Consider the following 14,669-nt stretch of genomic DNA (forward strand, 5'->3'; position numbering starts at 1 on the left):
GAGTTTCAGGGATCTTAAAATGACCGTCTAATTTAGACGAGTCTAATAGTATAAATTTTTCGAAAAACGAAGTTAGAAATGTCGGGAAAATGTATTTTAAAGAAAAGAAATAAAACAATTTTCTGTTGGAACAATATAAGTATTATGTTGGAACAAATGGTACACTGATTTGGAACAAATAGTATACTGATTTGGAACAATTTCGTACACTGTCAGTATAAGTAGGACAAAAAACGTGCCCAGAAAATTATCAAAAAATTTCAAAACATGTAAAACATTATTTTAAGAAATTTTAATTCTTGGCTCAAAGCCAGATTCCTTACAGTTTTGACCCAACAAATTGTTGAAGCATGTAATGGATAAAATTAAGGAACAAGTTTTATTGGAACTAAACCGTATAAAATCCCGCTTCGACCCAAGAATTAAAGTTTCTTAGAATAATATTTTACATTATCTGAAATTTTTTGAGAATTTTCTGGGCACTTGTTTTCTCGCCAGAAAACGTCCACCCGGATTCCGTTCACCGGAAATTTTTTTACTTAAACTTCAAGGATCTTAAATGACCGTGTAATTTATACGAGTCTAATACTATAAAAATTTTCAAAAAACGAGGTTAGAAATGTCGGAAAAATGTATTTTAAAAAAATAAATAAAACAATTTTCTGTTGGAACAAATGGTACACTTTTTTTTGGTAAAGGAACAAATGGTACACTGATTTGGAACAAATGGTACACTGATTTGGAACAATTTCGTAAACTGTCGGAACAATGTAAGTATGACAAAAAAACGTGCACAGAAAATTAGCAAAAAATTTCAAAACATGTAAAACATTATTTTAAGAAACTTTAATTATTGGCTTAAAGCGAGATTCTTTACAGTTTTGACCCAACAAATTGTTGAAGCATGTAAAGTTGATAAAATTAAGGAATATGTTTTATTGGGACTAAACCGTAAGAAATCCCACTTCAACCCAAGAATTAAAGTTTCTCAGAATAATGTTTTACATTTTCTGAAATTTTTTGAGAATTTTCTGAGCACTTTTTCTCACCAGAAAACGCCCACCCGGATTCCGTTCATCAGAATTTTTTTTTACTTGAGCTTCATGGATCTTAAAATGACCGTCTAATTTAGACGAGTCTAATAGTATAAAACATTTCAAAAAACGAGGTTAGAAATGTCGGGAAAATGTATTTTAAAGAAAAGAAATAAAACAATTTTTCTATTTTCTCTTTCCTTTTATTTACAAATTTGCTACCTTGTCCTTTTTAATTATCATCAAAACTACGTAGCTTTGTTATGTAACACAATAAGCTCATTGTCACACCCTAACTCATTGTCACACTGGATCTCACCCATATATATATATATATATATATATATATATATATATATATATATATAGGGTTAATTATAAAAAGATGACATGGTTTCACAGATTTACAAATATGGATATGTGGTATTTTTCGTTAAAATCGCAACCCTATGATTTGCAAAATTTTCATTTTTTTTGTTGACTTTGCCAAATTTGGCCAATAATAACCTCAAAAGTTAAATGATATTTTAAACAACTATAATTGTTCAACTTTTTAGATTTGAGACTATTTAGATGTGTTTTTTTTTTTATGAATGTTAATATTTAGAGAGAGAAAACTCTAAAAATAATAATTTTGAAAAATTAAAAACGTGGTTTCATAGTAAATATGATACTAAACAACTTTAATTCTTGAAAATTTTCATTCTGGTGTCGTTATCGGCCAAACTTGGCAAGGTCAATCAAAAATAAAAATTTTGCAAACCACATGGTTGCGTTTGTAATGAAAAATACAACAAATATCTATCTGCGAATTCGTGAAACCACAGAACATCTATTTGTAATTAACTCTTATACATGCATGACTTTCCACATACACTGTTGGAAAAATGAGTTAAGTTAAAGAGAACTTCTACTATATATCAAGTGTAATACATCTAACCAATAAAAAACGAGATAGATATCATGAACATATACATCGTGTGTAATACATCCCACCGATAACAAGTGGAATAGATATCAACTCATGAGATACGAATGGTGTTACGAAATATTGTGAGAAGCTCGTTTCTTTTATTCACGAACGAAATAATATTAAATAAAATAATAACATATTTAACAAAAAAAAAATTCCCGAACACACATGTAAAATCGGCCCCCAACTCGAGTAATCCTGTATTCACCAATGATTGTTCCATTTCATTATATTACACATTTGATAACATTATAATGTACCAAACAGACACTTAACAAACAGACACTTAACGGATGTAAAAATACAATTACTTCTATCAAATCATCAATAGACAAGTTCTGTTTGAAATTATAATAGTTTAGTGAATCTTACAATTCAAAATATATTCCAATAATAAATATATATATAGGAGAGATCAGATGTGACACATTCCTTATGGTGTGACAAGCCTTATTGTATGACAAAGAACAATTTTGTAATTAACCAAAAGTAGTAACAAATTTGTAAATAAAATGAAAGAGAAAATTGTTTTATTTTTTTCTTTAAAATGTATTTTCCCGACTTTTCCAACCTCGTTTTTCAAAAAATTTTATACCGTTGGACTCGTCTTAATTAGACGGTCGTTTTAAGATCCCAGAAGCTCGGGTAAAAAAAATTCCGGTGAACGGAATCTGGCGATATGTTTTTCTGTGAGAAAAAATGTCCATAAAATTCTCAAAAAATTCCAAAAAATGTAAAACATCATTTTGAGAAACTTTAATTCTTAACTCAAAGTGAGATTTCTTACGGTTTAATCCCAAATCAACGGAATCCGGCGATTAGATGAGCGTTTTCCGGTAAGAAATCCGAAATTGCCCAGAAAATTCTCAAAATATTCTAAAAAATGTGTAACATTATTTGGAGAAACTTTAATTCTTGGGTCGAAGTATAATTTCTTACGGTTTAGTCCCAATAAATTGTTGAAGCATGTAAAATGGATAAAATTGAGGAACAAGTTTTATTGGGACTAAACCGTAAGAAATCCCGCTTCTACCCAAGAATTAAAGTTTCTTAGAATAATGTTTTACATTTTCTAGAATTGTTTGAGAATTTTCTGGGCACATGTTTCCTCACCAGAAAATGTCACCCGGATTCCGTTCACCAGAAATTTTTTTACTTAAGTTTCTGGGATCTTAAAATGACCGTCTAATTTAGACGAGTCTAATAGTATAAATTTTTCGAAAAAGAAGATTATAAATATCGGGAAAATGTATTTTAAAGAAAAAAAATAAAACAATTTTCCGTTGGAACAATATAAGTATTATGTTGGAACAAATGGTACACTGATTTGGAACAATTTCGTAAACTGTCGGAACAATGTAAGTAGGACAAAAAACGTGCACAAAAAATTAGCAAAAAATTCCAAAACATGTAAAACATCATTTTAAGAAATTTTAATTATTGGCTCAAAGCGAGATTCTTTACAGTTTTGACCCAACAAATTGTTGAAGCGTGTAAAGTCGATAAAATTAAGGAACAAGTTTTATTGGGACTAAACCGTAAGAAATCTCACTTCGACCCAAGAATTAAAGTTTCTCAGAATAATGTTTATATTTTCTGAAATTTTTTGAGAATTTTCTGAGCACTTTTTTTCTCGCCAGAATTTAGATGTGTTTTTGTATGAATGTTAATATTTAGAGAGAGAAAAAACTCCAAAAATAATGATTTTGAAAAATTAAAAACGTGGTTTCATAGTAAATATGATATTAAACAACTTTAATTCTTGAAAATTTTCATTCTGGTGTCGTTATCGGCCAAGCTTGGCAAGGTCCATCAAAAATAAAAATTTTGCAAACCACATGGTTGCGTTTGTAATGAAAAATACAACAAATATCTATCTGCGAATTCGTGAAACCACAGAACATCTATTTGTAATTAACTCTTATACATGCATGACTTTCCACATACACTGTTGGAAAAATGAGTTAAGTTAATGTAATTATTAACCGAGAACTTCTACTATACATCAGGTGTAATACAACCAACCAATAAAAAACGGGATAGATATCATTAACATATACATCATGTGTAATACATCCCACCAATAAAAAGTGGAATAGATATCAACTCATGAGATATGATTGGTGTTACGAAATATTGTGAGAAGCTTGTTTCTTTTATTCACGAACGAAATAATATTAAATAAAATAATAACATATTTAACAAATGAAACAATACAATTTTACATACATAAACATGATGTGATGATGACTGGGACAAAAAAAAAACCCTAAATCTCTTACTTATCCTCCTAAACTAATTTATATTTTACTGTAATATCAAATAAAAGAATTTTGGAATCGGCAATATATCAAATTATTAAATATAATAATACTCGATAGTATTCATGAGCTTGTTCAGTAACTTCTATCGAGCATGTCCACGAGCTTCTATCGAAGCTGTTCATGAACATTATAATCGAGCTTGTTCATGAACTTGTTCAAGAGCCTATAACCGAACCTGCTCGCGAGCTATCGAGCCGAGCTTTGGCATACTCAAGCTCGGCTCGTTTACGAATCGAGCATCTAAGTCATGTTCGCAAGCGGCTCGTTTATAAATCGAGCCGAGCTTTTGTCGAACCAACCACCGAACCGTTCATGAACGGCTCGACTCATTTACAGCCCTACATCCATTGAGCCAGTTTAGCCATTTTCTTCCACTCAATGTGGCCTGTGCCTGGAGCCTAACTAAGGATTTCAAAGCTCGCTAAGCCCTCCTTGCCTGAACAAATACATAAATAAAATCAATAACCAAAATAATCTTAGCATAGCAAAATTTATACCCTATAATCTATGCTTCACTTCATTCTTAACAGCATTTTTTCAGTAACGTTCTGATTATCACTCTAACAGGTAAAAAGAGAAGTTTCACTGAAAATAACTAAATTACCATCTGGTAGAGAGAGAAAGAGATGAACTTGTGAAGGAAGGAGGAATGAAGGGATAAAATAGGAATATTGAGAAAAGATAACCTGTTAAAGAGAGAGTCAAAGGTCAAAAAGGTGGATCAACGGTAATAATGGTCACCGATTTAACAAAGTGTAAAATCCAGTGTCTTTTATGTTACGTTTTGAAAGGAAGAAGGACTGAAGGGGTAAAATAGGAATATTGAGAAAAGACAACCAGTTAAAGAGGAAGTCAAAAAGATAAAAAAGGTGGATCAATGGTAATAATGGCCACGGATCTAACAAAATGTAAAATCCAGTATCTTTTATGTTACGTTTTGAAGTTCAATGGTGATACCGTGAAAATTGGCAAAGTTTAATGGCCATGGGTGTAATTTACCCTTATCTTTCAAGTTGAAATACAAGAGATCCCAAATCCAACATAATCACAACCAAAACAAAAGTCTACCAAAGGTCCTATTTCGCTTAAATTCTCCAAAAATTCGTGATCGAAATCATATTCAATCTGGGGCGGAGATTGTGGAACCACCCCAATCATAGATGGCTCTGCCTCCGGCCATCGACACCATCCCTACCATGGATGATTTTGGCCCCTGTTTTGGTTTTTTTTTTTTTATTACAGGGAGGCAGAAGCCTTAAACCATGGATCGTGTCATCTAGGGAAGACACGTTCCACTAACATCAGAATTTAAAATAGCCTCGATGCCTTAAACGAGTCCAAATCTAGCTCAATTTTTAGACATTTTACATTAATACGCAAAAATTAGTTCTACCACTCAAATGATAACATGGACATATACGCCAAAAAAATAGTTAATTTCAAATAAAACCATATGGTTTCACATTTTTTGCAGATTGATGTGGTTGGCAAAAATTTCATTTCGCCAAATTTGACTGATAACGATCTCAAAATGAAAACTTTCAACAATTAAAATTGTTTAGTATCATTTTTACTATGGAACCACATTTTTTTTATTTTTCAAAATCAATCATTTTTGAAGTTTTCTCTATCTAAATATTAACATTCTCTCTCCTAAAAAACACCTGAATGACCTCAAACCTGAAAAGTTGAAGAATTAGAGTTGCTTAAAATATATCATTTCTTCTTGAAAATTTTCATTTTGAGGTCGTTATCGACCAAATTTAGTGTAATAGACCATACAATACACTAGGAATACATGGGATAACATGTAGATTAAGAGTCTACATTGATATATATTACTTGGGAACAATACATAGATATATATACAAGTAGTAGCTCCTGATATTACTCCTACAGTCAAGGAGTCAATGTCCCAACAGAGCAGCCTTAGGCATGTTATTCATTAATTACATTGACTTATACTCTAACAATTACATTGACTTATACTCTTTTAATCATGTTCAGCTTGCTATATATACTTATAATATAATCTTAAGACAGTACAACTCAAAACAAGAAACTCAAGATACTTTGGAATATAAATACATAATTCGGGAGATACAACCTAGAAGAACACATCGAACAGGAGAGACGCCAGAGGAACATCAAACTTACATAGGAAACATACAAGCAAAACTCAGTCGAAGCAACACGTAAGAGGTTGGCAGCAACGTAATTGCATAAAAGGAGGTTCACCGGCAAACTAACCGGACAAACAGGTCGGAAACAGAGAGGCGACGACAACAGAAGAGGAACAGCGGCAATCCGTTGAGGTGAACTCAAACTCTGCTCACAAATCAGACAGAAATGCTGAAAGAAACAGCCCAAAATTACAAACCCACAAATTCTGCTCACAAGGCAGAAAACAAATTCTGGAATCTTAATCCAAAAACCCAAGAGAGAAGCCGAAACAAGGCTCTGGTCCAATGTAAGGAGGACTTTTCTTACAGCGACGACGACACAGGGTGGCCGAAATGTGAGGAGAGGGGTGGTAAGATAGAATAACGTCCCAACAGTGAGTATTCAAGAGACCCAAGCTCTTGACAGAAATGGAACCCTGGGAAATACTACCCGGAAAATATTGAAACCTTGCAGAAACACAACTCTCGAAATACTTCACAACTCTGGAAATACTACCCAGAAAAAAGAATTCAGAAACCTTAGGCTCTGATACCATGTAATACACTAAGAATACATGGGATACCATGTAGATTAAGAGACTACATTGATATGTTTTACATATATATATATACAAGGTTCTCCTTCAATCAAGAAGACATAGTAAGCCCACATCAGCCTCTAACAATGCTTTAGTTGACTTAGCCATGCTTACATTTATTACATTGGCTTATTCTATAACAATTACATTGACTTATACTCTAACATTTAGAAAAATGAAAATTTTGCCAACAGGGTTCGCATAAAAATGTGAAACCACAAGATTTTATTTGAAATTAATCCAAAAAGAAATTAAACGAGTTCGATTTAACAAAAAAAAAATTGCGCATGCAGGTGTAAAACTAGACAACCCAGCGAAGCAATCCTGTATTGGCCACTGTATTCAATCATCAAACACATTCTTTCTTATCAAATCAACAAACAAATTCAAAAACAGTTTGACATATATATACACATATAAAGTAAAGTTTAAGGAAAAGGATTGTACCATGATGTCCTTGAAAAATGCATTAACATCTTCACCAGCTGGATGAGAAATTATGTTTATGAGTATTTGTTGAAGTATAGGAGTGGTGCATGAGCCATAAGAAAAAGCTTCCATCTCATTGCATTCATAAATACTCAGTGATTCAAATGAAGGCAATATAATTGGATGATTTCCATCGTAGAAAACTCTAAACTTAGGCATTTTTCCAAGTTGCAACACCTTTAATTGAGGGAATATAATTACTTGTTTTTCATCATCTTTCCCACTATTTTCTTCCACCTGTCAACAATGACAAATACTTCATCACTTATATAGCTTAAACTATAACTTGTTCTAAAGCTTTTAAATTGATAGATAAAGCAAAAAAAAAAAAAAAAAAATCATTCATAGGTGTCAAATCGAGATTCGACTCATGAATCGAAAGCCTCGTTTTATTGAATCCAATTGTAAGATTCGAGTCAAATTCATAATATTATCACTACAAAAAATTGGGCATATTACCGACACTTTTCAGTAATACTTTTATGGATGGATTTTTTACGGTTTTGAAAACCGTTGTATGGACGGATTTGTGATGATTTTGGAAATCTTTGGTAGAAACTGTAATGCCCGTTAAAACCATCGGTAAAGTAGATAAATTTCGTAACATTATGAGTTTGTAGCTACATATAGGGTGAAAAGCACCATGGTCACAGTCACTCATGTTTGGCCATTGTAACATTATAATTATAGTCATTAAATTTTAAAATAGCAGCTTAATACATAAGAGCCCTCATGAACTTGTCTCAAAAGTTTGATTGGCCTCCTAAATATACGAAGTGTTTCGTTAGCCCCCTCAACTTGCTTAAAATAACCTATTGGCCACCTGAATTTGTTTAAAATGGCTTATTGGCCTCCTTACAGTGATCCATTAGCCCTTGAACTTGTTTAAAGTGATATGCAATTAATACATCACCAGCTCCCTCAACTTGTAGATAGGCTCCCTGAATTTTGCAAGTTTCTCACCAGCTCCCTGAACTTGTAGATTGGCTCCCTTGAACTTGATTATTCTGTATCACCAACTCCCTTGTCCATAAAAGTGGATTAGCTCCCTGAACTTTATAAGTGTCTAATCAACTCCCTAAACTTGCTTATTCGGTAACAACTAAATACAAAAACCTATTAAACCTAAATTCTATTTATAAAGTTCAAGGAGCTAATCTACTCAATTTTCTTTCTGTAATCAACAACTCCTTGGAATATAGGTCATGGGTGAAACATTTACTCCACTTTCCCCACCTTATTAGGATTTCGTGGAGATGAACTTTATTTTTGTTAGGATTTTTATTATAAAAGGAAAACTTTCCTTTCTTTTGTAATCAAGTTTTTACATTGTTAATTTACATTTTTATTTGGAGAAAAGCTTGAGCTTCCAATGGCAGTCTGTTGCTAAACTATTTGCTTTCGGTTAAAGGTTAATTCAAAGGCGGGTTTCCTTCAGTTATTGTAAGATCGCTATTTTTATTTATGTTCTTCTAACTCTTCATCGTTTATTTTCTCAATGTTATTCGAGAAAGCATATTTCTCCATTGTTGGTTAAAGCTTCGAACAGCTTGGCCAGTTGTTTAAAGACTTAATCAATTGCAGTTAGTGAGCGAACCCAAATCCGTAATTTTTTGGGTAAGCTCATACAAGTGACAATTAACAGGTAGATCCGGTATCGTCTGTTAAGTGAGATTTATAATTTGGTTCCTGGCCCTGAGATGTAGCCAAGCAATGAGGGAAAAGTAGATGACACACGTCTACTCTGATAACCTGCGGAATGTTACGCTCCGAACCACATTTCAAATCTCTTGTCAAACATCTTAAAGAGAGCCTAGAAAGGATAAATAGGATTGAGAAGCGGCCACAAGAATTCCTAGGAGTTGGACATCGAATGTCCGGACAAAGACCCTTAGAGAGTGATGGTCTAGACATCATGTGGACAAGAGAGCTGTGATTCGGACGACAGGTCGGATCAGAGTCTAAAGGATGCATACTCACTGGATAAGTTTCAAGAGAATGTTTGTGTGAATATGATCCTAGAAAGGCAAACCATGCGGTGGATTATTATTGCGATAACACGGTCCGCCAATGAGAGAGACTCCTATGAACCCTAATAGGATCGCAACAACCTATAAATTGAGGGTTTAAGGGAACCTTTCAGGTGTGCAAACAAACTTTGTCTCCATTTCTTTATCACTATTCCCAGAGTTGTACTAGCATTGGAGTGTTATGCTCAGTAGCCGGTACCTTCCTTGTTTTGCGGGAATCCATTAGATCGGAGAGAATGAGCTTTGTGATCCGTACATTGGAATTTAATATATCAGTCAATAACAAGCCACACAAACTCAAATTTGAAGGAAGATCATTTCAAGCAGTGTACCTAGGTAAAGGTTTATACCCGAGAAACCAAGAAAGTAGGTGTTTCTAGAGATATTGTATATGAACATCAATTCCCTTTTAAAACCTCCTGTTTTTCTAGATCTTACAACTACCAGTTATCCACACCCTCACCTAATTTCTCAACCAACATCTACCCAATCTCATTCAGCCAACTGGCCAAACTACCCTAACAATACCATAACCAACTTCTCATATCAATCCATTATCTACTAAAACAAATACAAAATTTCCACCTCAAAGTCTTGAAACCTCAGAAACAACAACTCCTCATCTTGATTTATATTAGTCCCCTAACATGATTGTTGTGCATCCACCACAAAGGCAATCCAACAGAGTAAAAAAAAAAAGCCTCCACAATGACTCCAAGACTTTCTTCTTCCATCATTGACACTATCACCAATATAACTTTCTCTCTTAATCATCATGCATAACAAACAAGATTCCAAAACCAAAATCCTACTTAGAAGCCAATAAGGATCCAACTTAGGTTACAGCTATGGAAAATGAGCTGAATGCACTTGAAGACAACCAAACTTGGTATACGACTTCTCTACCACATGGGAGGAAATCCATTTTTTCAAAATGGGTTTTCAAGGTGAAGTATAAGGTAGATGGTTCAGTGGAAAGATTTAAGGCTCGTTTAGTGGCCAAGGGTTACACACAACAGTTTGGCACATATTACAGTGAGAGTTTCTCTCCAGTCACAAAAACTACAACTGTCAGGGTTTGTTCTATGCAACAATTAACAATTTTAAGCTTAGAAGCTACTGTGATGCATACTGGGGGAGATGCAAAGAAACTAGAAGGTCCATTACAGCATCTCCAATGCAAGCAACTTCAAAGGTTGCCAAAACTTAACACACCACCTAAAAATATAATATTTTATTTTCTCTCTCATCCACATCATTTTTGGCAATTTTTTTAAAAAATATGCTCCAATGCCAAGCGACTCTGAAAGTTGCCAATATGGTCCCACAAATCATTATTTTATATATAATCTATTTTAATTATAAATATTGCCATAAAATTGCACGAATAGTAGGCAACTAAATCATTTCTTTTATATTAAAAAAGAATAAGAAAAAGTAAGGGTGCCAAAGAGGTGCCGAAAATTGGCAACATTGCCATAATAATTTAAGCACTCTTTCAAGCACCCTTGTTACTCCAATGCAAGACACTTTTTCAAGCACCTTCCACCCCATCAAGCACCCTTTCAAGCACCTCCCATTAGAGATGCTCTTACATGATACTTTGTATTTTTTGGGGATTCACTATTATCTTGGAAATCCAAGAAGAAGAATACATTAAGTCATCATTCTTTTGCTGAGGAAGAATACAGAGCCATAGCAACTATCATAGCCGAGCTAAAGCTAGCGATTTCTCAATCAATTAGGCTCCAAAGCAGCTAAAACCTAAAAGGTTTGTGAACTCATATGGCTGATTTTTTTACTTCAACAATTCCATATTAAAGTATGTATGTCCCTCTAAATTTTGATAATCAAGCAGCGATTCACATTGCAGCAAACCCAATTTTTTACAAACAAACCAAACACATAGACATAGATTGTCATGTGGTTAATGATAAATATGTAGAAGGATTCACTAAGACCCCTCATGTACACACAAATGAACAACTTGCAGATTTCCTTACTAAAGCTTTAACAGGACCTCAGCTAAAGGCAATCATGACCAAACTTGGATTCTTAAGCTTATCTACTTCAGCTTAAGGGGGGAGTCTTGGAAGAATGAAGCTTGATCAAGTTCAAGTTAATGAGAAAATCCATCAATTCTCATAAATTTCTCTTTCTCTAGAAAATAGTTCCTTGACTATCAGAGCCTATTAGATCAAGTAGTCGAGGTTCAAAATAGTACCATTTATTGTTCAAATCAACTAATTAAAGCTATATATAATCCACATTAAAATCAAAGTGCAAACCTGTTGCTGATTGGAAACACTTTTTGGCCGTTTTCCTCTTCCAATTAGCCCACGAATTATTGAATTTGGCATTGGACAAATGAGGTTTGGTTTGTTATGATTAGTATCAACAGTTGGCTTCAATGTTGATGTGGTTTCAGGTGTTGGACTGAACTGGGCAATTACTGCTGCCTCCTGCATGGATTGTTTAATTAAGAGTTAACTAAAGCATGTTAATTAAAAAAAAAAAGGGCGGCCCGGTCGCATTACGCGTCCCCGCTGAGCGAGGGTCCGGGGAGGGGTCCCACCACAAGGGTGTATTGGGGGCAAGCCTTCCCTTGTCAATTTAATTGGCAAGAGGCCGCTCCTAAGACTCGAACCCGTGACCTCTGGTCACACGACAACAACGTTTTACCGTTGCGCCAAGGCTCGCCCTCAAAGCATGTTAATTAATTAGAGAAAAATAATTGAATTAAGTTAAAAAAAAAAAAAAAAAAAAAAGAGAAATACACTAGGAGTAATACAACAGATCACTTAATTGATGCTACTTGTACATATTTATTTCTTGGCTTAATACAACAAAAGCCCTCTAAATTTGTCCAAAAAGATTGATTGCCCCTGAACTTACATAGTGTCTCCTTACCCCGTCAACTTGCTTAAAATAATCTATTGGCCGGCCACCTGAATTTGTTTAAAATGACCTATTGGCCTTGTGAACTTGCTTATAGTGAGCCATTTGCCCCATGAACTTGTTTAAAGTGACCTACATTGCAATTTGTCTAAATCTGTAAAAAAATTCAAAACTTAAAAATTAAAGGCTTAATTCGTGATTTTAAGTCTTTAAAACAAATTAACTTTTTATTTTGTACATTTTTATGGTGTTTTTATAGATTTAAGGACTTAATCATGACACTTTAAGCAAGTTTAGGGGGCTAATGAGACACCGTGTAAATTCAGAGGGCCAGTCAACTTTTTTGGACAAGTTCAGGGGGCAACTTATGTATTAAGCCTTTATTTCCTAATATCAATCATCTCCCATGGAGTGGTATGTCGGGTGTATTACTCCAAAAGTACGATAGAAATTCTTGTTAAAAAAAAAAGTAATTAACCTGCTGGTTGTCATCATCATCTACTTCATCTGTATAAATGACTTTCTCCATTTCATCACACTCACTTATGTGTATCTGTTGTAGTTGGCTCAATCCTCTAGCCACTGAGAGTGGAAACACAGATTTCAACTTTGCACATCGCCATATGCTTATCCGAATCAAATTAGGAAAGCACAATGGTGCTTCGATCTTTGAAAAACTAGGGCCAATATGACATATTTCTTTCAGATTATCCAAACGACGCAGCTTCAGACTTTCCAACTGATCTGCTCTATTAACCAAGTATTCCATTTCTTCACAATCGCTAATCTCCATCTTTTTCAACTGTTCAAACCCATTATTTTCAAGCTGCAGACATGTAATATTGTTTAAATTTACCACTTTTGTCAAACGCAAGCACTCAGATTTCCTTAGTAAAGCACTGATCCAACTAGCTGTAATATCACAGGCATCGACTCCAACTACATCCAGCAATGTTTTTGACTTGTCGCCTCGTCTGAAGTTACGAGAAAAAGAGTGCTCCACATGAACCTCAAATCTTGTAAGGTTTTTGACGAACTTTTCTGCCAAAATTGAACCTTTTCGAACCCCGATTTCTAATGCAGTTAGTGGAAGAGATTCTATCTCATCAAGGTTTGCATTAATTCTTTCACCCCCGTATTCTTTGCATCCCCAGTACTGGAACTCCAGTGGCAGATACAACTCTTCTAGTTTGACCAATTTTGATAGTACACCTGGTGGAATATATACAAATATCTGCTGTAATGATTTTAAGTTTCTAAATCTAAGAACCCTCAGATTACACATAAGTCCTATCTCCACTGGAAAATCTTTAAATGGTCTTCCTGTGCAAAATGAAAGAAATTCTAGATTTATCAGATGATCACCTATCAGATCAATTTCTTGCTTGCCTATTCTGCCCCAACTATATCCTGTCTCTCTGATGAACAAGGCTCTAAGTTTCTTTGACACAGTAAGTGACTGTAACAGTGATGGAACCTTCAAGGACAGAACTTTGAGATCTTTCATCCCTTCAAAAATTCCAGCATGTAATGGGTTTGAATCTTTTCCGAAAGCGAGTTGAAGTAGTTCGAGCTTTGGACATTCCAAATCAACTGGGTGCTCCTGCATTTTCTTACACATAATTGAAATGGCTGTGCAGTTTTTATACTTAGTTGTCTCTGGCCACTTTGTCATAACAATATTCTCACATTTTATTACATATGGATCTTCAGCATTTGAGGAGATTGATACCGCAAATTCCCGTAGAATATCATGCATTTTGACACACTCGTATTTGTCACCATCAAGCAACAAAATGATGTCTTTAGTTTATGGATGATTGATTCAACTCTATCTCTTGCTTCGTTCACAGTATCAACACTCTCAAATAAGTCAAGACTCTTCCCATACAAGACCAAATCTTCAATGGGAATATTATAATCATCAGGGTACAAGCAACAAAGACGAAAGCATGACTGAGCTTCCTTGTCATCCAGAAGATCATAACTTAATCCAATCCGAGAATACACTTTCTTCATGTCTGAGATGCCTATAGAGAGGTTGGACTTCCGTAGTCGTAGCAGTGAATCATGCCAAGTACCTTGGGGTTTGTTTTTCAGTGCTGTAGCAATAGTTACAATAACAATTGGTAACCCACCGCATTCAGCTGCAATGTTCCT

At 34.3% G+C, this 14,669-nt stretch overlaps 1 protein-coding gene across 4 annotated transcripts; it reads right to left on the reverse strand.

Annotated features, from left to right (window-relative positions):
• Positions 1-4,082: 4,082 nt before the first annotated feature.
• LOC136231273 (uncharacterized) lies at positions 4,083-14,361 on the reverse strand. 4 transcript variants are annotated; one of them, XM_066020599.1, is made up of 5 exons: positions 12,988-14,361; positions 11,900-12,073; positions 7,540-7,818; positions 4,936-5,017; positions 4,083-4,767 (listed from the first exon to the last, which is right to left on the reverse strand). In XM_066020599.1, the coding sequence occupies exons 1-5, from the start codon at positions 14,266-14,268 to the stop codon at positions 4,730-4,732; spliced, it is 1,854 nt and encodes a 617-aa protein (XP_065876671.1). In that variant the 5' UTR covers positions 14,269-14,361; the 3' UTR covers positions 4,083-4,729. The 4 variants fall into 4 exon arrangements, with proteins under 4 accessions (XP_065876671.1, XP_065876674.1, XP_065876672.1 ...); XM_066020602.1 differs by lacking the exon at positions 4,936-5,017; XM_066020600.1 differs by lacking the exons at positions 4,083-4,767; positions 4,936-5,017 and adding an exon at positions 7,210-7,428.
• Between the last annotated feature and the right edge of the window lie 308 nt (positions 14,362-14,669).

The sequence above is a fragment of the Euphorbia lathyris genome, chromosome 5 (assembly GCF_963576675.1).
Source record: "Euphorbia lathyris chromosome 5, ddEupLath1.1, whole genome shotgun sequence".
NCBI classification, from domain to species: Eukaryota; Viridiplantae; Streptophyta; class Magnoliopsida; order Malpighiales; family Euphorbiaceae; genus Euphorbia; species Euphorbia lathyris.

Bases quoted from the DNA above. Each gene is read 5' to 3' on its own strand.
- LOC136231273 (XM_066020599.1), bottom strand. From the start codon at position 14,268: ATGCATGATATTCTACGGGAATTTGCGGTATCAATCTCCTCAAATGCT. The intron at 7,819-11,899 runs GTTTGCACTTTG...CATTGTTGACAG, and splicing joins GTGTTTCCAATCAGCAACAG to GTGGAAGAAAATAGTGGGAA. The intron at 5,018-7,539 runs GTACAATCCTTT...TCTCTTTAACAG, and splicing joins CATTTTTCAAGGACATCATG to GTTATCTTTTCTCAATATTC.